Source organism: Lucilia sericata, unplaced genomic scaffold, assembly GCF_015586225.1.
Source record: "Lucilia sericata isolate MDLA Ls3-8-SP2 unplaced genomic scaffold, ASM1558622v1 Contig000989F_arrow, whole genome shotgun sequence".
In the NCBI taxonomy this organism is placed as follows: domain Eukaryota; kingdom Metazoa; phylum Arthropoda; class Insecta; order Diptera; family Calliphoridae; genus Lucilia; species Lucilia sericata.
The window spans coordinates 68,661-94,641 of NW_023994972.1; the positions used below are offsets into that span (position 1 = coordinate 68,661).

A 25,981-nucleotide genomic window follows, 5' to 3' on the forward strand; every position below is an offset into this window, starting at 1 on the left:
TCAACTAAATAGGACCTTGATTTCCAGGTCAAAGGTCAAATCTGTTAATGAGTTGCAACAACAGCTAACTGTCTAATCATAATTGTAAAAATTTTGATTTTGAAAACAAAATTCAAAATTTTCCAATTTATGAAATCAACAAAATTAGGCAAATTTAACAAATTTTTTAAGTTACAGGGTCAAAGGTCAAATATTTTAAATAACTTTGGATTCTTATAAAAAAATTTAAATAATTTTTAGATATTTTTCAAAGGATTTAAAAAAACTTTGGGTAAAAGTTATATAAGAATTAAAGCTGCAATTATAGTCTAAAATATATATTTAGCTTCCAGGTCAAAGGTCAAATTTGTTAAAAAGTTTTAACAATAGCTAACAGTCTAATAATGATGGTAAAAGCTTAAGTTTTAAAAGCAAAATTTTCTAATTTATGAAATCAACAAAATAAAGCAAACTTTACGAAATTTTTAAGTTACAGGGTCAAAGGTCAAAAATTTAAAATCATTTTGAATTCTTATTAAAAATCAAAAAAGTTTTAGGTATTTTTCATAGGAATTAAAAAAAAAACTTTGGGTAAAAGTTCTATACAGACTAAAGCTAAACTAATAGTCTAAAATATTTATTTAGTTTAGAGGTCAAAGGTTAAATTTGACAACTTAAATTAATAAAAATATATTCTTATGATTCAAAGGTCAAGTTTTTTAAAGAGTTTTTACAATAACTAACAGCCAAATAATGATAGCAAAAACCTAAATTTTAAAAGAAAAATTTTGTAATTAATAAAATAAGGTCAAAGGTCAAATATTATAAATAATTTTAAATTCTTAGAAAAAATGAAAAAAATAGAGATATTTGTTTAAAAGATTAAACAAAACTTTAGGCAAAAGTAATATTAGAGCTAAAATTATAATCTAAGGCATTTGTATAGCTTAGGGGTCAAAGGTCAAATTGCAAATATTTTGAAATTTTAAGCAAAAAATAATTAATTATTAAAAAACTTTTAAAAACTTCACAATTTCAGTAGAATAAATTTCAGTGACAAAAACCTCTTGAGATTCGAACAAATTTTAAAAAATACCACTCTAATACTACCAATACATTACATACATTTTCTAAATAGATTTTTGTTTAGGTTTCAATTTTTAAAAATAAGTACACTGGTCATTTGGATTAGCATCCCTTTTGAACTCTTCTAACTGACGCTCCAAATCAACTCAAGCATGAAGGTCTACTCAACAACAACAGCAGCAGCATGAGAAGTAGCAATAGCTAAAGTTATAGCATATTTTCTAAATGTATGACTATGTATATTTTTGGTAAATTTGTTATTGTTATTTAAGTCTTGTGTATGAAAAGATACTTTTTTTTCAATATATATATACAATTTTTTTCTACTATTCGTGGAAATAAATATTATGACATAATTATTTATTCATTGAATAATTTCATGTGAATTTAATTCCATTTAAGTGACCTGAGAAAACAATATTCGTTTAATATATTTTTATTATTATGTTTGTTTTCCTATGAGTGTCTTCTTTTTATACCCACCATCAAAAAAGATGGGGGGTATATTGATTTTGTCATTCCGTTTGTAACACATCGAAATATTGATCATAGACCCACAAAAGTATATATATTCTGGGTCCTCATTAAATTCTAAGACGATCTAGCCATGTCTGTCCGTCTGTCCGTCCGTCCGTCTGTCTGTCTGTCTGTCTGTCTGTTGAAAGCACGATAGAGTCCGAATGAAAAGAGCTAGAGGGTTGAAATTTCACATAAATATTTCTTATAGGTAAGGTTGTTTGGTATTGAAAATGGGCGATTTCGGTCCACGTTTTCGGATAGCCCCCATACAAGTGGCCCCTCGAAAAGCAGCTTTAACAGCCATAACTTGTTTAAAAATACGAATATAGGGATGAAATTCGACATAAGTAAGTTTCTTATGATCCAAAATCACTATGCAAAATTTTATGAGGATCGGTCCATAATTGACCCTACCCCCCATATAAGGTCCCCTTCAGAAAATGACTTTAACGCTCATTACTGGCTTAAAAATACTAGTATATAGATGAAATTTGACATAAGTAAGTTTCATACGAGTCAAAATCTATCTAAAAAATGTTACGAGGATCGGTCCATGATTGACCCTACCCCCCCATATAAGGTCTCCTTCAGAAAATGACTGCAACGCTCATTAATGGTTTAAAAATACGAGTGTAGCGATGAAATTCGACACAAGTAAATTTAATACGAACCAAATTCTGTCTACTGTCTGTCTGTCAAATTTTATGAGGATCGACCCATAATTGACCCTACCCCCCTATATAAGATCCCCTTCAGAAAATTACTTTAACGCTTATAACTGGCCTAAATATACGAGTATATAGATGAAATTTGACATAAGTACGTTTCGTTCGAGTCAAACGAGGTTTGATGGTGGGTATATAAGATTCGGCATAGCCGAATATAACACTCTTACTTGTTTTTCAATAATTTAGAAGTAAAGTGAGGGGGATGTTTAGAAAAGAGTATTGAAATGTTTGAATGGTTTGTCTGGTGATGATGATGATGTCTTTATGCATAAAATTTTTTCTGTTTTATATGCTTCATTGGCTACAATTAAATTGTGTAAAGTACACCTTTTTTGGGTAAATATTTTTAAGTAACCAAGGGAACGTTTTTGTAGAAAAAATAAACAATTTTGGGAACAAAATTTTAAAAAAGTTCTCCGAAAAAAGTTTAACTTGAAAAAGAGATTAAAATAATTAACAATAATTAACTGCTTAAAAGTTATTAACAAAATCTCTGTGAGAAAAAATTTTTAAGAAATTTAGGTATAAACAAAAAGATTTAGATTATTTATAAAAATTTTTAAACAATTTCTCTTCTAATTCTATACAAAACTTACATATAATTTTCTGAAATTGCTTAAAAATGTTGTAACAACATTAAAGAATTTAATTTCAGGGAAAAAGTAGCAAAAATCGAACTTTTTGAAAAAAAGTACGAAAAAAGTAGTTTTTTAAAAAAATGCTTAAAATAAATGTTAAACAAACAACTGCCCCATAAGCTAGAATTGTGTCTCCAAACTAAGGAATTTAATTTCGGTGAAAACAAAATCAAAAATCCAACTTTTTGAAAAAGTACCAAAAAAGTACTTTTTTAAAAAAATGCTTAAAAATGAGTGTAAAACAAACAAATACGCTATAATTTAAGGCTAGAATTGTGTCCCCAAACTATGGAATTTAATTTCGGTGAAAACAAAATCAAAAATCTTACTTTTTGAAAAAGTACTTTTTTTAAAAATTTCTTAAAAATAAATGTCAAACAAACAACATCGCTATAATTTAAGGCTAGAATTGTGTCCCCAAGCTAAGGAATTTAATTTCTGGGAAAAAGTATCAAAAATCTTAGTTTTAGAAAAAGTACCAAAAAAGTACTTATTTAAAAAATGCTTAAAAATAAATGTTAAACAAACAACAACGCTATAATTTAAGACTAGAATAGTGTCCCCAAGCTAAAGAATTTAATTTCAGGGAAAAAATATCAAAAATCCGACCTTTTGAAAAAGTACCAAAAAAGTACTTTTTTTAAAAAATGCTTAAATATAAATGTAAAACAAACAAAAACGTTACAATTTAAGTTAACAATTGTGTCCCCAAGCTTAAATTTTGTATTTCTCGGAAAAAGTACTTTTTTCCTAACAATCCTGCAGATTTTTTGAACTTTTTTTAAAGTACTTTTTTTATAAATCGTTATAAAATTAACGTTCAAATTTTTAGAAAATTATTTAAAATAAAATAGCAATATTAAAAAATATAACTTAGATCAAAAAGTCTGTTAAAAACTCATTTTTAAAAAAGTACCAAAAAAGTACTTTTTTAAAATAACTTCTAAAATAAGTGTAAATGAAACAACTATGCTTTAATTTAAGGCAAGAATTGTGTCCCTTAAGCTAAAATTTTGTGGAAATGTAATTTCAGGAAAAAATACCAAAAAAAAATACTTTTTAAAAAAACCTCAAAAATTAGTGTAAATCAAAAAACTTTTAGATAATTTAAAGCAAGCATACTGCATGCTAAACTAGAATTTCATATTTCGCCACAAAAAGTACTTTTGCCAAACACTTACTAACTTTTTTTTTAAAAAAAAGTTGCAAAAAAGTACTTTTTTTAAAAAAAGCTTCGAAATAAGAGTAAATTGAATAGAAATTTTATAAATCAAGTTTAGAACTGTGTCCCCAATGTAAAATTTTGTATTCGTGTAAAAAAAGTACTTTTTATCACAAATTTTAGGAAAAAAATAAGATTTTCTTAAACCTCTTTCAAAATATGTCATTATATTTTTTGCTTTTTTGTACTTTAAAACAATTATTTATTTTTACATACACTTAAGTATTTGTTTTATTATTAATGTTTGATTGCTATTTTTTGATAATTCCAGTATTTTTTTTGTAAATATGTAGTTTTTTGTTGTTATGTCTTCGAGTATGGGGGATTATTTTATGTTCAATATCTTTTTACATAAATCTACTAACAAGTACACATACAATTTATCTTTGTTTATATTTTTTAACTTGTTTTTAATGAGGTATTTGTTGTCTTCTACGCTAAATAATACTGGTAATAAAAATAAGTTTTAAATTTATTTTGTTTTAACACAAAACAGTTAAACTAAAGATTTTAAATGCCGATTAAAAGTACACAAATGAAGAGGGCAAAATAATGGAAAAGTTTTAGTCGAATTGAAAATACCCTTTTGCAAAAACTAGACTTGTAATAAATAAGTTAAAGCAAACTATAGACAGAGAAAGCTACCAAATCAGTAGTCGACTCAAAATTTGTTTAGGAAAGCTTTAAAGCTGCTCTTGCTCTTTATACAAACATTTAGTTAAAATTAATTTTTTCTTTAAACTTATATAGAGCACGAAGGTTACAAATCTATAAAATTAAGTTTTAAAATAAATTTAAATCAAAACTAAATTAAACTTAACACCCACCAAGTCATAAAAATAAAACTAACAAAATTGTCTAATTTCAACTAAAGTTTTTTTTTAATACAATTAATTGATTTGCTTGTGTTTATTTTCGGTTTATTTATTTATTTTTTTAATTTTCTTATTTAACACTTTTTTTATTAAAGTTATTTACTTTGGTTTCTTTGAAACTAGTTTCTTTTTTGTGGGTTTTTTTTCGTTGATTTGTTTTAAGTAATAAACAAATATTTAAAACAATTGTTTGGTTTTAATTGTAAAAGATGATAATTGAACTAATTGAATTTAATAAAACAAAAGAAACGCTATAAAATAGACGAAATAAATTGAGAAGATAGCTTTAATCAAGTTTGGTACTTTTCTGAAAAAGTACTTTTTGGAACTCAAGATTTTTTTGGGAAAATGTTATTTATTGTGTATTAAAAATCATGTTTTAAGTTAAATAAATAAATTTTGGTACTTTTTTGACAAAAAGTACCTTTTTGGTTTTAAGTACTTTTTGAAATTTCTCAATTTTTGCTTTATGGGAAAATGTGTCAGTTTAAAAAATACCCTATTTGGTACTTTTTCCTCAAAAGGTACGTTTTTTAAATCTTTGTTTAAGGTTAAGTTCTAAACTAATATTTAGTACTTTCCCAAAAGTACTTTTTTAATTTTTGGGATTCAAAAATTATTACATTTAATGAGATTTATAGGGTAAAATCTAGTTTAATTTAAAAAACTTACTTTTTAGTACTTTTTTTCTAAATGGGTACTTTTTATACCCACCATCAAAAAAGATGGGGGGTATATTGATTTTGTCATTCCGTTTGTAACACATCGAAATATTGATCATAGACCCACAAAAGTATATATATTCTGGGTCCTCATTAAATTCTAAGACGATCTAGCCATGTCTGTCCGTCTGTCCGTCCGTCCGTCTGTCTGTCTGTCTGTCTGTCTGTTGAAAGCACGATAGAGTCCGAATGGAAAGAGCTAGAGGGTTGAAATTTCACATAAATATTTCTTATAGGTAAGGTTTGTTTGGTATTGAAAATGGGCGATTTCGGTCCACGTTTTCGGATAGCCCCCATACAAGTGGCCCCTCGAAAAGCAGCTTTAACAGCCATAACTTGTTTAAAAATACGAATATAGGGATGAAATTCGACATAAGTAAGTTTCTTATGATCCAAAATCACTATGCAAAATTTTATGAGGATCGGTCCATAATTGACCCTACCCCCCATATAAGGTCCCCTTCAGAAAATGACTTTAACGCTCATTACTGGCTTAAAAATACTAGTATATAGATGAAATTTGACATAAGTAAGTTTCATACGAGTCAAAATCTATCTAAAAAATGTTACGAGAATCGGTCCATGATTGACCCTACCCCCCCATATAAGGTCTCCTTCAGAAAATGACTGCAACGCTCATTAATGGTTTAAAAATACGAGTGTAGCGATGAAATTCGACACAAGTAAATTTAATACGAACCAAATTCTGTCTACTGTCTGTCTGTCAAATTTTATGAGGATCGACCCATAATTGACCCTACCCCCCTATATAAGATCCCCTTCAGAAAATTACTTTAACGCTTATAACTGGCCTAAATATACGAGTATATAGATGAAATTTGACATAAGTACGTTTCGTTCGAGTCAAACGAGGTTTGATGGTGGGTATATAAGATTCGGCATAGCCGAATATAACACTCTTACTTGTTTAATATATGGACTTTTTTGGAAATTTAGCACATTTTGAAATTTTAAGATTTTTGGCTTGCAATAATTAAGTTTTATAGAGTAAATTCCAATTTCAATTAAAAAACTTAATTTTTGGTACTTTTTTCTAAAAAAAGTACTTTTTTAATATTTGGTACTTTTTGGAAATTTAGTACAATTTGAAATTTCAGTATTTTTTTTAATTTAATAAGTTTTATAGAGTAAATTCCAATTTCAATTAAAAAACTTAATTTTTGGTACTTTTTTTTCTAAAAAGGTACTTTTTTAATATTTGGTACTTTTAGGAAATTTGGCGCATTTTTAAATGTCAGCATTTTTATTTTCACATTTATAAGTTTTATCGAGTAATTTCAAGTTCCAATTAAAAAAACTTCATTTTTAGTACTTTTATTCTAAAAAAGTACTTTCTTACTATTTGGTACTTTTTGGAAAATTAGCGCATTTTAAAATTTCAGTATTTTTATTCTCATTTAAAAAGTTTTATAGAGTAAATGCAAATTCCAATTGTAAAACTTAAGTTTTGGTAAATTTTGTCTAAAAAAGTACATTTTTATTATATGGTACATTTTGGAAATTTAGCGCATTTTTAAATGTCACCATTTTTATTTACACATTTAATAAGTTTTATGGAGTAAATTCAAGTTCCAATTGCAAAAAACTTAAGTTTTGGTACTATTTTCTAAAAAGGTACTACATATTTTAATATTTGGTACTTTTTTGGCACATTTTGAAATTTTACGATTTTTTATTCTCATTTAATAAGTTTTCAGAGTAAATTGAAGTTCCTATTAAAAGAACTTAATTTTTGGTAAGTTTTTTTTCTGAAAAAGTACTTTTTTCGATTAAGTACTATTTTAAAAAATCTTATGCAAATTTATAAAATTAAATTTTAAAATAAAATGTTGTTACTTTGGTTGTTTTTTAAATTTATTAAATTAATTTAAAGAAACAAATTCTAGTACTTGTAACAAAAAGTACTTTTTTCAATTAAGTACTATTTTTCTAATTTTTTCGAAAATTTTCAGAATTTCATAAATTAAATTTATTTAAGCAAATTGTATATTAAAATAAACTTTTCTTTAGAAAAGGAGTAAAATTTGTTAATTTTTGTTATTGGTACTTATTTTACTTCTTAATGTTATATAAAAAGTACTTTTCCTAATTTAATACTTTTTTTAAATTTGTTGAATTACTGAAAATTAAAGGAACTTTTATCAATTTAAAGAATTTTAAAGCAAAAAAGTTTTAGTATTTTTTTGTGAAAAAAAGTACTTTTTAGTTTTAGTACCTTTTTTCAAATTTCATCAAAGTTGTATTAAAAATTAAGTAAATTTGTTTGTTTAAAAAAATTTTGTTTATAAAAATACTTTTTTTAAAGTAAAATTTTGGTACTTTTTTTTAAAAAAAGTTTTTTTTTTAATTTTACTACCTTTTTTCAAATTTCACCAAATATGTATAAAAAATCCATTAAAATTGTTTTATATAAGAAAATTAATAAAAATAAAGGGATTTTATTTGGTACTTTTTTAGGTAAAATTTTGGTACTTTTTTTAAAAATTTATTTAGTTTAAATTTTGCTATATTTTTAATTATTTTATATGGTTTTTGTATTTAAATTAAGTTTCAAAATAAGTTAAGGTAATTTTAACAAAAAGTACTTTTTTACTGTAAATTACTTTGGTCAGCATTTTAAACAAAAAAAAATTGTTGTAAAACTTCTCTTAAACCTACAATTGTTGTTAATTTCCTATAGATATCTCCATTTAAAGGTATTTTATGACTTAAAAGCTTTATTTTTTTTCTATATTTTAAAAGTTTTTTTTTTTATAATTTTTTAATTAAACAGCTACAAACAGACAATTAATCATTATCTACGAGAGAAAAACTCAATTGCGTGAGGTCGTCTGAATGTTTTCTAAAAGATCAAAGAAGCTCTAGAACAAGTATAACATATATACAATTAATAGTTGAAATCTTTGTTTAAATGGGAAATATTTTGTTTTTTTGTGTTAGGCGCCAATTGCAGGTACATTTTCTTAATGTTCCCCCCAAAAGAAAAACATGACACTCTAGCAGGCAATGATGTTAAAGAGAGAAATCATGTAATAAAAAAATGTAATTACAACGTTTAGAAAAACATCAAGAATGCGTGTTAGTTATAAACTGCCTACTTTTTTTTAGGAAAAAAGTACTTTTTATACCCACCATCAAAAAAGATGGGGGGTATATTGATTTTGTCATTCCGTTTGTAACACATCGAAATATTGATCATAGACCCACAAAAGTATATATATTCTGGGTCCTCATTAAATTCTAAGACGATCTAGCCATGTCTGTCCGTCTGTCCGTCCGTCCGTCTGTCTGTCTGTCTGTCTGTCTGTTGAAAGCACGATAGAGTCCGAATGGAAAGAGCTAGAGGGTTGAAATTTCACATAAATATTTCTTATAGGTAAGGTTTGTTTGGTATTGAAAATGGGCGATTTCGGTCCACGTTTTCGGATAGCCCCCATACAAGTGGCCCCTCGAAAAGCAGCTTTAACAGCCATAACTTGTTTAAAAATACGAATATAGGGATGAAATTCGACATAAGTAAGTTTCTTATGATCCAAAATCACTATGCAAAATTTTATGAGGATCGGTCCATAATTGACCCTACCCCCCATATAAGGTCCCCTTCAGAAAATGACTTTAACGCTCATTACTGGCTTAAAAATACTAGTATATAGATGAAATTTGACATAAGTAAGTTTCATACGAGTCAAAATCTATCTAAAAAATGTTACGAGGATCGGTCCATGATTGACCCTACCCCCCCATATAAGGTCTCCTTCAGAAAATGACTGCAACGCTCATTAATGGTTTAAAAATACGAGTGTAGCGATGAAATTCGACACAAGTAAATTTAATACGAACCAAATTCTGTCTACTGTCTGTCTGTCAAATTTTATGAGGATCGACCCATAATTGACCCTACCCCCCTATATAAGATCCCCTTCAGAAAATTACTTTAACGCTTATAACTGGCCTAAATATACGAGTATATAGATGAAATTTGACATAAGTACGTTTCGTTCGAGTCAAACGAGGTTTGATGGTGGGTATATAAGATTCGGCATAGCCGAATATAACACTCTTACTTGTTTCTTGTATGAGGACAGACAGACGGGTAAGACATTTATGACAAAAAGTGTTTGAAAGATGAATGAGTTTATAAATATTTTGATACTTCTGCTTTGTGATGGTTTAAAGCAAATCTATCATTTCGTATGTGTATTTGTTTATAAAGATAGAAGATCATTTTAAACATTATCGACATCATCATCATTATTAAGTATTAACATAGCATATAGCCCAGAAAAAGGGCTGCTGTTTGTGGAGTTTTGATAAATTAACACACATCAATAATGACAGTAAAATAGGTAGTAACATAAAGAAATCTGTAAAAAATCATGATTTTCAACAAAAAATATTTTTTTGTTGTTTTTTACATGATTTTAAGATCATGATCGCAATCATATAAACATGATAATGATGAAGATGACTACAGCAACTACTCATATTTTTTAAGTTTTTTGGGAGTTTTATTATCTTCTTATGAAATGAATAATAGTTTAATTTGTTAATTTAAGTTGTAAGTTTATAGGATCTTGTATGATTTGTATAATTGATTTGCAGTTTGTTGGTAGTTTTAGCTACTTACATCAAGTGTAACTCTGATTTTGTTTGGTTAGATTTGAACATTATTACAATACAAAGCCCCTCATTTTTTTATTAACCTTTTTTTTTGGGGGGAATTTTATAATTAATGATTTTATTAGGGAAGTATGTAATGTTCAATTTATTTATGTTGTTTTTGGCATATCTTGCTGTGAATGTTAGCCACCAGCGTTGTATGTAATTTTACTTGTTGTTTACTTCTTAAGGCATAAATAATTTTTAATAAATACAAATTATTTTTGAGAAAGATTTCAATGTTTTTGGGTCATTACCAAAGAAGAAAACTACTGTTTAAAGGCAAGGTCATGGGTTAATTTTAAATAAAAAACAAATTTGTATTGAACATCTGTTTGGGGGAAAAATCATTAATTTAATGAATTACATACCTGTAAGTTAGACAGACTTCCTTTTTTAAATTTTTGGACACTTTTTAAAAAAGTACTTTTTTTAATTTTGGTACTTTTGGCAATATTTTCATATAAAAATTCACTTTTAAAGCTTAATTTTAAGTTTAGAACAAAATACTGTTACTAAATTCACTAAATGGTACTTTTACTAAAAAAGTACTTTTCTTAACTTTGGTACTTTTTCATATATAAATACACATGCAAAGCATTACATTAAATTTTTAGAATCTTTTAAAAAGTAACAATTTTCTTAAAAAGTACTTTTCTAAATTTAGTACTTTTTTCTTCTTGTTGCTTTTTCATTAGTTTTGTAAGCAAAATTTAACTTATTTAACTCTACTCACATTGCTTTTTTTGCTATTTGGTACTTTTGTGAAATAGTACTTTTTTCCTTTTGCAACATTTTCCATGGTTTTGTAGCATACTTTTATGTAAGCAAAATTGGGGTTGCTACTGGAACGGCATTGCAGATATCAAGAGCACATAACGTTCTGGCAAGCTCAACTGACTGTTCATTTCCATAATGGTCCCAATGCGCGCAGAGACCCTTATGTCAGTTAGGCGACTCAACCTTGACCTTTTTTGCATTTTCTAACTAAGTGCTAGTATAAAAATTTAGTGAGAGCAGTGCCGCTTGACTATCGACAAAAATTCCTATGTTGCCTCGAACATTGAGGTCATGTTGTACCCTACAAGCTGACTTTATCGCGAATATTTCAGCCAGTTGTTAGGAACTGGGTAAACAAAATAAACTCAAACTATGTTGGGAACCTGGCCATGAAGGTCACTCTGGCAATGAAACAGCAGATTGTCTAGCAAACAGGGGGGCATGGCGCCCATTTATTGGACCATAAGCATTCTTTGGTATCCCCAAAGGTTACATTAAGGAAAAAATGCGATTCATATGTTGAATATACCGGACACTGTGGACTTAGATGCTACCAGCACATTATTTGTAACAATATGACGAGGCTATGTAGATTCTGCGAAATGCTTGATGAAACCTCTGAACATATATTTTGTAACTGTCAGCCATTATGGACTCTCAGAGTGAGTATTCTGGGAGACGTTTTTCTTTCGCCTAATGAAATATTCAAACTTTCACCGCCTAGAACTGCACAGTCTAGAACTTAACTTGGGTCGTAGTGCTTGGTGCCTCCTTAATCAATCAATCATAGATAGGATGTACAATATAGTGTTTAGAGCTCTTAGAGCTGCTGTCTCTACTTGAATGCTGATCTCTAAACTTTGTATAACAGACATTTCTTTCCTTAGTTGAAGTCCACTTTTTTCCTATTTGGTATTTTTGATGCAATTCCATTGAAATAGTTGAACTAATTACGTTATAGAACAAAATTTTAAATTTGGTACTAAACACACTAAGCTAAAAAGTACCTTTTTGCGTTTTTTGACTTTATTTAAGTGTAATTGAAGATTTAAACTAATTTTGGCGGCAAATAGAACTTTAAAGTTAAAAAGTCAGTATTTAATTGTTTCTATACAATTGTCTTTGATGTTTACTATAGAGTCAGAAATATTACTTTTTGTGACATTTTAAATTTTTTTATTCTTGTGACAAGTATTGTATCACTGGTAGTATTTGAAAAGTTCAATTGAACCAGAGACCAGAGAACATTTACATAAATCATTAATACAATTAGCTGTGTACTAATTACTTCAAATTATTCAATTTATATTTGTAGGAAATCTATTGCAATAATTTGCAAGTACACCATGTACTAAAGACCATAGAAGAAGACATTTGATAAGCATAGACGTTGGTGTTTTGTTTTATATGTATGTGTAAATGAAAATTTTGTTAGAGCAATAAATAAATTAGCAAATGTACTTAAAAGGAGGAGAGAGAGGAAGAGGGAGGTAGTAGTTATTGAATTTTTTTAAAGCCTATTTTAGGGGTTAGTGTAAATGGCTAAAGTGTAGTATAATTTTAGGCTTTTTTTTTTAATTTTAAAATTTAATTAAAATTTCTATTTTATTTTTATAGGGAAAGGTTTAACATTTAGCTGACCCATGACCTGCTGTTTTATTTTAATGTGGTTTTAGCCTGCCTATGAAATCTAATTAATTATTTCATTAAAATTTGTTTTCTATATTGACATTTTAATTGTTTTTTTTAGAAATTAAGCTAAAAAAATCTGGTCTCTTCTTTTGGTATTATTTTATTTATATAAAAAATTTATTTTCTATATTTTTATAGAAATTTTTTTATTTACATATGTTTTATGTTATATTTATTACCATATAAGTATAGATTTAGTTTAGTTTTTATTTCAATAACGTCTATTATGTATTTTGTAAATTGATATTTAACTTAATACACCGGCAAACGTTTCAGCAGTCGCAACCCCTTCGTGCTTACGTATAACACAACTTATTCTTAGGTTTATGAGGCCAAATTGTTGGGATTTTTCTTAAGCTAAATAAATACTTTATAAGAAGACAGGTGGTAGCCAAATTTCTATGAACAGTAAAAGAAACTGATTTAAAACTTTTGTAAGTTGTAAAATAATTTTAAAAAATTGTTAATTATTGTTTATAACTTTTTACAAAAAGTAATTTCTTTTAACCAGATTAATGTGGGTCACCCCTGTTGTAGACTCATTGGTATTAAAAGAAACTTAGGGATTTGATTTTTTCCACTTTTCATTTCTTTGCCTTTTTTGGCAGAAGTATGTTTGTTTTTCCCCCATCCATATATATAAAGTACTTTTATTTCGCCTGTTGTCTTTATAAAAAATTCATATTTTGTGATGTGTTTATGTTGGGTACTGTCTTTTTTGACTACGTCTTCATGTAGCCTTGTTTATTTGTAATATATTTATAAATATTTTTTTTCCATACATATATATTTTATGTAGTTGTTTATGTCTTAATATCTTAGCGACATAATAAAAATAAATACGCGTTGAAATAATCGTAAAATAAATGTGTGGTAAATGTTTATTATGTTAAACTAAAGGAGCAACAAAAAAAAAAAACAAAAATAACAAATTGCTCAATTGTTTTTATACATCAGTTTACACACTCAGTTTTTGGTTAAAAACAACAAAAAAAAATTCAAGAAAAATGTGCAGATTTTTTTTTTAAAAAGGGGGAGGAAGTGATTGAATTGTTTGTTAAAACGAAATGAGTCATTACAATACAAAAATTCAAAGGAAATTGTCTAAAAAAGTAACAAAAAAGTATGAAAGTTTTTAGGAAAATAAACAATATGAATTAAAAGTGAAGTACAGCTTAATTTAAGAAAATTTTAAATAAACAAATTGTTAAAAGTACCACAAAATTTGCCATAACTTTTTGAAACAGGTCATAAATAGAAAAAAAAAAAAACAATTTTATTAAGGAATTTTATAATTATCTACAGTTTTTAGCTTAAAACAATATTTCAAAAATTTTTGAAAAAAGTACTTTTTTAAAAAAATTTTTTTTGATACTTTTTCAATAATATTATATAGAAATTTATAATTCAACAATAATATGAAGGTTTAAAATAAAAATTTGTTACTTTTAATACGTTTTAGAAAAAAAAGTACTATTTTGAAAAAGTACTTTTTCTAAATAAAAAACGTACTTTTTCGAACGTTTTTCATATAAATTCATATGTAAACTACAATTTCATATTTAAATTATATTTTTTAAGTTTTTGTTACATTTTCCCTAATTTGGTACCTTTTTGAAAAAGTACTTTAAAAAAAAACGTACTTTTTACAACTTCTTTTAAATTATTTTCGTATAAATTCATATTTAAACTATAATTTTTAAGTTTTTGTACTTTTTCCCCAATTTGGTACTTTATCGGAAAAGTACTTTTTACAAAAAAAAAAAAAAAACTATATTTGTACTTTTTTATATAGAAATTTATGCTTAAACAATTATATAAAGGTTTAATATAAAAATTTAATACTTTTGATACGTTTTTGGAAAAAAGTACTATTTTGAAAAAAAGTACTTTCGCAAAAAAATTAACTTTGTATAACTCATTTTATAATAATTGTCACATAAATTCATATTCAAACTATAGTTTTTGGTACTTTTTCGGAAAAGTACTTTTTACAAAAAAACCTATATTTGTACTTTTTTTATATAGAAATTTATGCTTAAACAATTATATAAAGGTTCATAATCAAACTATTGCTTTTAAGTTTTAATTACTTTTTCCCCATTTTAGTACTTTTTCGAAAATGGTACTTTTTGTAAAAAACTTGTTGTGGTACTTTTTTTTTATAATTTTGTATAGAAATTTAGGCTTAAACAATAATATAAAGATTTAACATAAAAATTTTACACTTTTTTTTAAAGTACTATTTTGAAAAAAAGTACTTTCGCGAAAAATTTACTTTTTTGAAGTTTTCTTTTAATAATTTTCTCATAATTTCCTATCTAAACAATTTTGAAGTTTTTATTACTTTTTACCCAATTTGATACTTTTTAGAAAAAGTACTTTTTATAAAAAAAAAGGTATTTTTTGTACTTTTTCGAAAAAAACGTGTTTTTTAAATAATTTCCTCATAAATTCATATTTAAACCATAACTTTTAAGTTATTGTTACATTTTCCCTAATTTAGTACTTTTTCGAAAAAGGTACTTTTTGTAAAAAAAACATGTTTTGCTACTTTTAGTAATTTTATATAGAAATATTTACTTAAACAAAAATTTTTAAATTGAAAATAAAATTTTATTACTTTTTAAAATTTTGAAACTATTTTGAAAAAAAGTACTTTTTGCAGCTTTTTTTAAATAAAACTGTAATTTTAATACTTCCTCCAAAATTTTGTACTTTTTTTAAAAAAAAAGTACTTTTTAACACATTAGCAATCGTTTTACAACTAAATATTACTTTAGTCTAAGTCTTAGACTTTAAACTATAAACTAGTCTTAGTCTAGACTGCAGATCTGTTGATATGACGAAACATTTTAAGTTTTATAAAATTTATTCTTTTATTTTTCCCAAATATGTATGTATTTATAATTTTAATAAAATTATATTTTTTAACTAAAATTAATTTATTATTTTTATTTCAAATTTAACAAAAATACAAAAAACTTGTTTCTAACTCCAATTGAATTTTAAACTTTCTTTAAGCGCAACAAAAAAAAATTGTTAAAAAAACATCAACCTTTTACTAAATTCCACTACTAATTTAAGTATTAAACTTCATATTAGTTGATTTTATTGCCACAAACCAATATTGAAAAAGTAAAATAAAAAAAATAAATGTCAATGAACTTTGAGACAAAAGACATTAAAAATTGTTATCCAGAAAGAAAAGAAACAAATATTCTAAAATAAAACACACACGTTAAAAAAATCCTAAATAGCTACAAAAATACATGAATTTATTGTCATCAACAACATCGTCATCGGCAGCATCATCGATTGGTGGTACATAAAATAATATAAAAAGTATTTAATGAAAAAAAAAAAAAAACGAAGAAAACAACTAAAACTTAAGAAGAAACTAAAGTAGAAGTAAGAAAAAAAAAACCAAAATTTACATAAATCAGCCATAAATTAAATTAGGTAAAAATACTTTAACAAAAAATGTTGAGGTTTTTTTCTTTATATGTTTTGGTTTAGTTATAGAAGTAGTATCTAACATGTTGTTGTATTTAATTTAATTCCACTACAACAACAACATTTACCAAAATAATAAAACAGCTATTTTGTTTCTTAAAATACCCACACATAGATATTTGAGTTTTATATAAAGAAATTAAAAACCAGCATCATTTACAATAGAAGTGATGGACACGATGAAAAAAAAAATAAAAAATATTTATTGAAGACTTTTTTTTAAGTTTAAAAAAAGTTTTGATATCTTTTTGCTGTTAAGAGAGACAATTAATAAGTATTCAAACTTATAATAAAATAAAAAAATTAGAAACAACTATTCAAAAAAAAAGGAGAAAGCCAGAAATATTTTAAGAAATTTGTTTCTATTTGAAAAAAGAGAGAAAATAATAATGTCATTGCATGTTAGTGAAGAATAATAGTGTTGATTGTGGTGGTTTCTTTAAGAAAAAGTACCGTTTGGGTAAATTTTAAAATGAAATTTTTGTTTAGTGGGGACTAAAGTCTAGTCTATAGTCTGGACTATAGTGGACCCCTAGACTATAGTCAATAGTCTGGACTTCTAGTCAAATCTATAATCTGGACTATAGCCTGGACTATAGTTTAGTCTATAGTCTGGACTATAGTTTAGTCTATAGTCTGGACTATAGTTTAGTCTATAGTCTGGACTATAGTTTAGTCTATAATCTGGACTATAGTTTAGTCTATAGTCTGGAGTATAGTTTAGTCTATAGCATGCACTATAGTTTAGTCTATAGTCAAGTCTACAGTCTGGACTATAGTTTAGTTTATAGTCTGGACTCAAATTTATTCTATAGTCTGGACTATAGTTTAGTCTATAGTCTGGACTATAGTTTAGTCTATAGTCTGGACTATAGTTTTATCTATAGTCTGGACTATAGTTTAGTCAATAGTCTGGACTATAGTCTAATCTAGTCTATAGTCTAGTCTACAGTCTGGACTATACTCTAGTCTATTGCCTTGACTATAGACTAAACTATAGTCTGGACTATGGAGTAGTCTATAGTCTGGACTATAGTCCAGACTATAGTATGGACTATAGTCTAGACTATAGTTTGGACTATAGTCTGGACTATAGTTTGGACTATAGTCTGGACTATAGTCTGGACTATAGTTTGGACTATAGTCTGGACTATAGTCTGGACTATAGTTTGGACTATAGTTTGGACTATAGTCTGGACTATAGTCTAGTCTATAGTCTGAACTATAGTCTAGTCTATAGTCTGGACTACAGTCTAATTTATAGTCTGGACTATAGTCTAGTCTATAGTCTGGACTATACTCTATAGTCTGGACTATAGTCTAGTCTATAGTCTGGACTATACTTTATAGTCTGGACTATAGTCTATAGTCTGGACTATAGTCTAGTCTATAGTCTGAACTATGGTCTAGTCTATAGTCTGGACTATAGTCTAGTCTATAGTCTGGACTATAGTTTAGTCTGTAGTCTGGACTATAGTATAGTCTATAGTGTGGACTATAGTGTGGACTATAATCTGGACAATAGTTTGGAGTATAGTCTGGACAAAAGTTTGGACTTTACTCTGGACTATAGTCTGGACTATAGTTTGGACTATAGTTTGGACTATAGGTTGGACTATAGTATGGATTATAGTTTGGACTATAGTATGGATTATAGTTTGAACTATAGTCTGGACTATAGTTTCGACTATAGTCTGGACTATAGTTTGGACTATAGTTTGGACTATAGTATGGACTATAGTTTGGTCTATAGTCTGGACTATAGTTTGAACTATAGAATGGATTATAGTTTGGACTATAGTCTAGACTATAATTTCGACTATAGTCTGGAATAAAGTTTGGACTTTAGTCTGGACTATTGTCTGGACTATAGTCTGAACTATTGTTTGGACTATGATCTGGACTATATTCTGAACTATAGTCTGAACTATAATCTAGTTTATAGACTTAACTATAGTCTAGTCTATAGTCTGGACATAAATCTAGTTTATAGTCTAGTTTAAAGTATGAACTATAGTTTGGACTATTGTCTAGTCTATAATATGTACTATAGTCTAGTCCATAGTCTGGACTATAGTCTAGTCTAGTTTATTGTCTAATCTATAGTCTGGACTATAGTCTATTCTATAGTCAAGTTTACAGTCTAGTCTATAGTCTGTCTAGACTCGACTATAGTCTGGACTCCTAGTTTAGATGATAGTCTGGACTATTGTCTTCTCTATAGTCTAGTCTTAAGTCTAATTTATAGTATATAGTCTAGTTTCTAGCCTAGTCTATAATCTAGTCTATAGTCTAATCTATTATCTGAAATCTAGTCTATTCCTTTAATTTTTATATTAATTCTAATTTTAATTATTTTTTGTTGTAATTAGTTGCTATTTATAAAAAAACAACATGACATTTTATTTTTTAATTATTTTTTCTTTAAATGTTCAAAAACCTTTTAAAAAATTAGCATTTTTTGTCTTCATTACAATTTTCAATTAATTTAGCTTGAAAAAAAAACTAGTCACAAAAATAGAAACCGTTACAACAATTTAAAAGTATTTGAAATTTAACTAACTGAAAAAAAAAAACAAAATTAATGTGTGTATTTAAATTTTAAAATGCGTTGGTTTTTTTTAACGAAAATTTAAAATAATCTACAACTATGTAAGTGTATTGACGTCATATGTATTTATTTTATAACATTAACTATTTTAAGGTTTTTTTCCATCAGCTTCTTTCCAATAATACAAAAAAAAAAGAAACAATAAAATTAGTTTTTTTTCTAACTTTGAGCCTCATCTTTAAAATTATTGAAATTGTATAGAAAACTAAATTATTGTAACCTGCTTTATGTAATAAAAAAATAAAGAAACAGATTTTTAAAGTATGGGTGAGAGAGTAGTATTTAATACAATGACAATAAATAGAGATCTCTTACCACACACTAACATGTTGTTGTTGTTGTTATTATTATTAGTACTACAACTACAATATATGGAAAAAAATAAAATATAATTTTTAGGTTGTTGTTTGTGTGTATTTTTGTATTTTTTTTTATTATTTTAATCTCTCTTATTGGCCAACATGTACATTTATGTATTTATTTTTGTTGTTGGTATTTAATGTGCGTGTAGTTTTCATTGGTTAAAATTATTGTGTTGTTTTTGTTTTTATTATTGTATATAATTTTTTTTTTTTTGTTTTGTACATTTTTTTCTTGTTCATTGTATGTATTTGTTTTTAATGTATAGTTTATTTTTTTTTTCTTCTTTTTATTGTAGGTTTATTATTTTAAGTTTGTGTAGTTGTCGTTGTTGTTGTAGTTGAATTGAGTTTGATTGTTTTTTTTTTTTGTGTTGTTTTCTTTACAATTTAGTTGTGTACGTACAATAAATAAAACATTTGATTACTTTGGTTGTTGTTTTTTTGTTGTAGAGGTGAGTGAGTAGTTGCGAGTGTAAGTTATACTAGAGCGGTAATATTTTTTTATTAATACAATGATTAAATCTACGCAAGTTTACGCCCCTTAATAATGACAATTTAAGTTTTTTTTTCTACTTTTTTTTTCTGTCACTTACTAGTGTTGATGGTTTTAGTTTCTTTTTTTTTCTCCTTTCTCATTTAATAAGTTTTTGTGCCTGTTTGTAAGAAGAAATCTTGTTTAAATCTTAATTTACATTTTATTAACATTATTTAGGAATTTCAAATCAATTTTAAAGTTCTTTTGTTTCTTTTGGAGTTGAAGCAAGAAAAAAAAGGTCAATTCCGGTCATATGATAATTTCCAAAAAAAGTCTTTGTTTAATCATTTTTCTTGTATTGTTTATGTTGTTTTATGGGGTTATTAACAAATAATCATAAAAAAAATAATATTCTAAAAATAGTTATAAACAATTTTAATTGACATAAAGGCGTTAACTTAAGCTGTAGCCTAGAAAAAGTACAGTTTGTTCGTAAACAATTTAAACTATTTTGATATTATAACTCTACAAGGTAAGACAAATTCTTAAAAAAAAAAACTACAGTCTAGACTATAGAGCAATTGCTCTATATATGAAATGAGTTTTAGAGCGTGATGTAGAAGAAGATTAAAATTTAAAAATATCGCATACAGCTGTATGGCTAAAGCTTTAAATTATGCACTAAAAGTTTAAAATAAACGAAATAAAGCTCTACGTCAGAACTTTAAAAAGTAGCATATAAATCTCTACAACTAAAGCTTAAAATGGGCTACAAAAAGCTTATTAGAAACAAAAGCTTTAGAATTAAAGTTTAAAAAGCTTAAAGTAGCATATAAATCTCTACAACTAAAGCTTTAAATGGACTATAAAAAGCTTATTGAATTAGAAATAAAAGCTTAAGAATTAAAGTTTAAAAAGCTCAATGAAAAAGCTTAAAGAATTCTACATAAAACTCAACGACAAAAGCTTAAAAGGAACCACATGTACCTCTATGATTGAAGCACGTAAAGCTCTACATTTTCAGCTTAAATTGTATTAAACAAAGCTCTACTATTGAAACTTCAAATGGATTACTCAAAGCTTTTAATTAAAGCTTATAATAAACTTTAAAATTAACTACTATCACAGCTAAAACTAAACTAAAATTGCTTTAAATGGATCAAGTAATGTTCCACGACAGAAGCTTAAGATAAACCAAATAAAGCTCTAGAATTGAAAGTAATAATGAAATACATAAAGCGCTACTGATAGAGCTTAAATTGGACGAAATAAAGCTTTTTGATTTAAATTTAAAGTTAGTAAACACAAAGCTTTCTATTAAAACATATAATGAATTTGAAGATGATATGTACTCAGAGCTGAAACTGGTTTAAATATACCATATAAAGCTTTACAATTAATGAAGCACATAACTATCTCTAACTGATACAAAAAAATGTGCTTTATAAAGCTCTAAGATGGAAGCTTATAATAAAGCATATAAAGATCTACAATTGAAGTTTAAAATTATGTACATAAAGCTCAACGATTGAAGCATAACATTGACTACACAAAGCTTTTCAATTAAAACTTATAGTAAACTTTAGAAAGGTCTTCCGAAAAAGCTAAAGCTGGACTACAAAACGACTTGCTACTAAAGCTTAAAAAGGCCCATAAAGCTTTAAATTGGGCTATGCAGAGATCAAAAGTTGAGCTGTATACGGATCTACAAATTAGTCTCAAACTGAACTATATAATGCTGTGAAATCAAAGCAAAAGTGGGGCAGCATAAGTTCCCACGATTGTAGTTCAAATTATACTACAATCAAAGCTTTAAATGGTCTGAATGAGGACCTACATTTAAAGTTAAAAGTGGACTATTATTCAAGCTTAAAATGAACTATAAAGAAAACTTGCATAATGATACACGATTACTTTTTAAATTGGACAATAATTAAATCATAAATGAATTACTGTCTCACAAAGCTTAAAAAGCTCTTGAAATATTACAAAAAAGCTCTTAAATAGCAAAGCTTTAGAACACAATATTAGCATTTAAATCAAACTTAACTTTTGAAATAAAAATTGCAAATACATTTTGCTAACAGACCAAAACAATAAATGTTTACAAACCCTTGCTTTAGCAATAGTTTCTTAAGTGATTTCATTTTTCAACAATTAAATATTTATTAAAAACTTAAAATTCATATTTACTTATAAACAAATTTTTATTAAAACAAACAATTTTTTTCTCTATTTACTTACAGAATTCCGTCCACTTATTGAAATTTAATAGCTAAACTAAACAAGACAAACGAACAAAACTAATGTTGGGGTCACTGCGTTAAAAAGACAAAAGAAATCCTTTTTTTTAGAAACATTAAACTCAACAATAGAAAAAATGGAACTTTAGCTAAACTCAAAAAATCTAAAAAAAATTTTATAAAAGACAGACAAAAAAACCCTTAATGGCCTAGTTTGCATACTCAAAAAGGAAAACTATTAATAATTTAAACAATATAAAAAATAACAAACTAAAAGGATTGCATTAATTCCCTATTAAAAATAATAAACAAATAGAAATTTTTCAAAGAAAACACACAAATTGTCTTCATATAACAAAACGATATCAAAACAAAACATAACTGATTTCCCTTAAAATTCAAACAAAAAACAAACACTACGACGCAAATGACTGAATCAACACAATTACAAACAGCAGAGAATAATAACGCAGGGGTTGTTAAAATGGAACCATTACCGCCTGCCGCCACCACAGCCTCAACAGCCAATACAAATTTGGCCACTTCGCCAGCACCATCATCCGTTATGGAACAACAGACACAACAACAGCAAACGGCTGCTATAATAAGTGCAACATTACAACAGCAGCAGTTGCAACAGCAGCAACAACAACAACAACAATATGCTTTAAAATGGAATGATTATCAAACCTCTATGTTGAGTTCATTTCGTCATTTGAGAGATGAAGAAGATTTTGTCGATGTTACTTTGGCCTGTGATGAACGTTCCTTTACCGCTCACAAGGTCGTACTGAGCGCTTGTAGTCCTTACTTTCGTAAATTGTTAAAGGCAAATCCATGCGAACATCCCATTGTTATATTGAGAGATGTGCCGGCCGATGATGTGGAGAATTTATTGAGGTGAGTGTTAATGCTTTGTTGTTTTTGTTGAAAGAACTTTTTTATAAACTTTTTTATAAAAAATAGTGAAAAAGCTTTAATATAAAAAAAGATTTTTAAAGAAAAAAATTGTGAAAAGCTTTTATATGAGAAAGCTTTTTTAAAGAAGCTTTTAAAAAAAGCTTTTATATGAGAAGCTTTTTTTATACCTAAAAACTTTTATATAAAAGCTTTTTTGTACAAAAACTTTAATATAAAAAAGCTTTTTATGAAAAGAATTTTTGGAAAAAAGCTTATATTGTAAAAACTTTATACTTTTTTATACAAAAACTTTCAAACTTTATACAAAAACGTTTATATAAGAAAGCTTTTTATGAAAAAGATTTTTAGAAAAAAATCTTATATCGTAAAAACTTTATGCTTTTTTATACAAAAACTTTAATATAAAAAAGCTTTTTTATACAAAAACGTTTATGTAAAAAAGCTTTTAATGAAAAAGATTTTTGAAAAAAGCTTATATTGTAAAAACAATTTTAGGTGAACATTAGTTTATAAAAAAAATTGTGAAAAAAGCTTTTTCTGGAAAAAAAAACTTTTATATAAAAAAGCTTTCTATGGAAAAACTTTTCTATAAAACAATGACTAAAAAAGAACTTTTATTAACGTTTATAATTGACCCCCAATTCCTTCACCCCTTTCCAGCTTTATGTACAACGGCGAAGTCAATGTGGGTCATGAACATTTGCCGGAATTCCTAAAAACCGCCCATTTACTACAAATACGAGGTCTAGCCGATGTCAACAATGGCTCTTCGGCCTCCTTCACACCTACACTCGCTTCCTCAACGCCCTCCAATAAATTGAATAATACAGCGCTAAACAGTCAACTATCGGGCAGTACGAACAAATTGAATTTCTTGACAGCTGCTACCCAAGCTTTAAGCAATTCCTCCAACTCACCATTCACAACACCATCTCTAGGATCGACTACACCTTTAAATAATTTATTAAATAATAGCAGCAGCAATCTAAATAATAATAGCAGCAATAATAATAACAACAGCAACAGTAACAATAATAACAGCAGTAGCAACAACAATAATAATAACAAAAATAACAATTCGAATAGTGGAAATACCCCTGCCATACAGGAATTGAAGGCCTCGTCAGCGTCTCCCGTAAGAAAATCAAACATTAACAATAAAGTAATGTAGACACTTCCCCAAAAAATCAAACGGAAAAAAGATTTGTCGCGAAATGAAAGAGTTTTTTATGTAATTTTTGTTTCTTTTTCTTTTCATTTGCATATTATATAGGCTAATCATTGGGACTTATCGGATTCGGATAGCAATCGTAATAATCATTTGACGCCTCCTCCTCAGAAAAGAATAAAAAGTGCTGATTTGTTTCGTGCCCAACATGGTATCAGTCCCGAACGTTTGCTAATCGATCGTGAATTCCCAGTAGCTGGTCAACATCCTTTAACACGTAATCGTGATCGTAGCCGTGAAACCTCACGTGATCGGGATCGCGAAATGCGTGAATCTTTGTTGGGCCAGGCTTTGGAAAATACAAATGGTTTGCAGGTAAGTATTATATAAAAACTACAATAACCTTGAGATATTTATATAAAACTTACAAGATTTAACAGATCAGACAGATGTAAAAAAAAAATTTCAAAACTCTTTACTCATTTGTTTTTTTGTTGTTGTTATTTTATCTTTCTCAGAAACAACATCCCGATATGGCCTCTCTACATGCCCAAAGCGCTGGTGAAGACTCAAATAGTTCCGATACTGAACCCTCTGATCGCGGTGATGCCCAACATGATGGCACTATGGACTCTATGGACAATCAACGTTCTCATTCCTTCCCCAATGCCTTTTTAGGTTTACAAGGTATACCCGGCCTATTGCCAGGTCCTTCCGGTATGGCTGCTAATGATTTCGGTAAGTCCACAAGTTTTCTATTTTCTTTTCTAATATCAACTTAATTAAATATTTGAAACTATATACATACTATATATTTGCCTCTTGTTGTTATGTTGACAAAATTTGCTCATCTCGATTTGTAATCAGAAAAAGATATATAAAAAAAAAATCATGTATTAAAAAATACCAAAATCAAAAATTAAAACCAATTGGATCTACTTAATTTTTATTTTGCATATTTTTTTTTAATTTTTCAATTAAAGTAAACCATATCAAAGAAAAAGCATGTAGTATTCTTTATTTATTTTGAATAATGGCAAATCGGAGTATATAGAGTAAAACTAATCAGATAAGAAAACGAATTGGAACAAATTGGCTTAAGCTAAATTAGTTATGTAAGTGTTACAAAAAAAAATTATCAAAATTTTATATAAAATTTATAAAGTTTATAAGATATTTGCCATTATAATTTAAAACAACAATATAGTTTTAAAACACCCAGCATCTGCTTAAATCCTAAAGGATTTGAACTGAAAATTATTAAAAAAAAATGTAATACTGGTCCGTTTTTAACTATTAACAGCTTTACAAAAAAGTCTTTTAAATAATTTCAAGCTTTTTTAGTTAAAACATGTTTATGCTAACTTTTAGTTTAACTAAACTCAGTTTAACTTGCCAGGAGCTTTTAAATAAAAGCTTTTCTCGGATTATTTAAACTTGTTTTTAAAGTAGCTCTGCAAAATAAGCTTAATTTGTCAAAAGCTTTTTCTACAAGCTATATTTGAAGTTTTTAGCGAAATTTTTGTGGATTATGAAAGTTTATTTTTGTTAAAGCTCTTCTGAAGCTTTGTTGCTTGGAAAGTTGTAAAACTCTTTTTTAAAATTGAAAGAGTTGAGAGAAAATATTTTAACAACGAAAACTTTTAATGTAATTAATGACTTATTGAAAGCTATTAAGCTTTTCCGAAAGCTTTATTTAAAGCTTTTAAAGATATACTCTTGAATCTACAATATTTCAAACTAGTTTTCTTAAAGAGAAAACTG

General features: G+C 26.9%; 1 protein-coding gene across 2 annotated transcripts in view; it reads left to right on the forward strand.

The window, feature by feature from the left end:
- The window catches only part of LOC119609482 (protein abrupt-like), a 95,969-nt gene that overhangs the window by 7,692 nt on the left and 62,296 nt on the right, over positions 1-25,981 (forward strand). Inside the window, exons 2-5 of one of the 2 annotated variants that reach the window (XM_037964299.1) lie at positions 22,132-23,028; positions 23,710-24,184; positions 24,323-24,592; positions 24,736-24,955. In XM_037964299.1, the coding sequence (XP_037820227.1) occupies positions 22,556-23,028; positions 23,710-24,184; positions 24,323-24,592; positions 24,736-24,955 (1,438 nt within the window). In that variant the 5' untranslated portion in view covers positions 22,132-22,555. Of the gene's footprint in view, positions 1-22,131; positions 23,029-23,709; positions 24,212-24,322; positions 24,593-24,735; positions 24,956-25,981 lie in introns of both variants that reach the window. The other variant, XM_037964298.1, reaches the window with a different exon arrangement.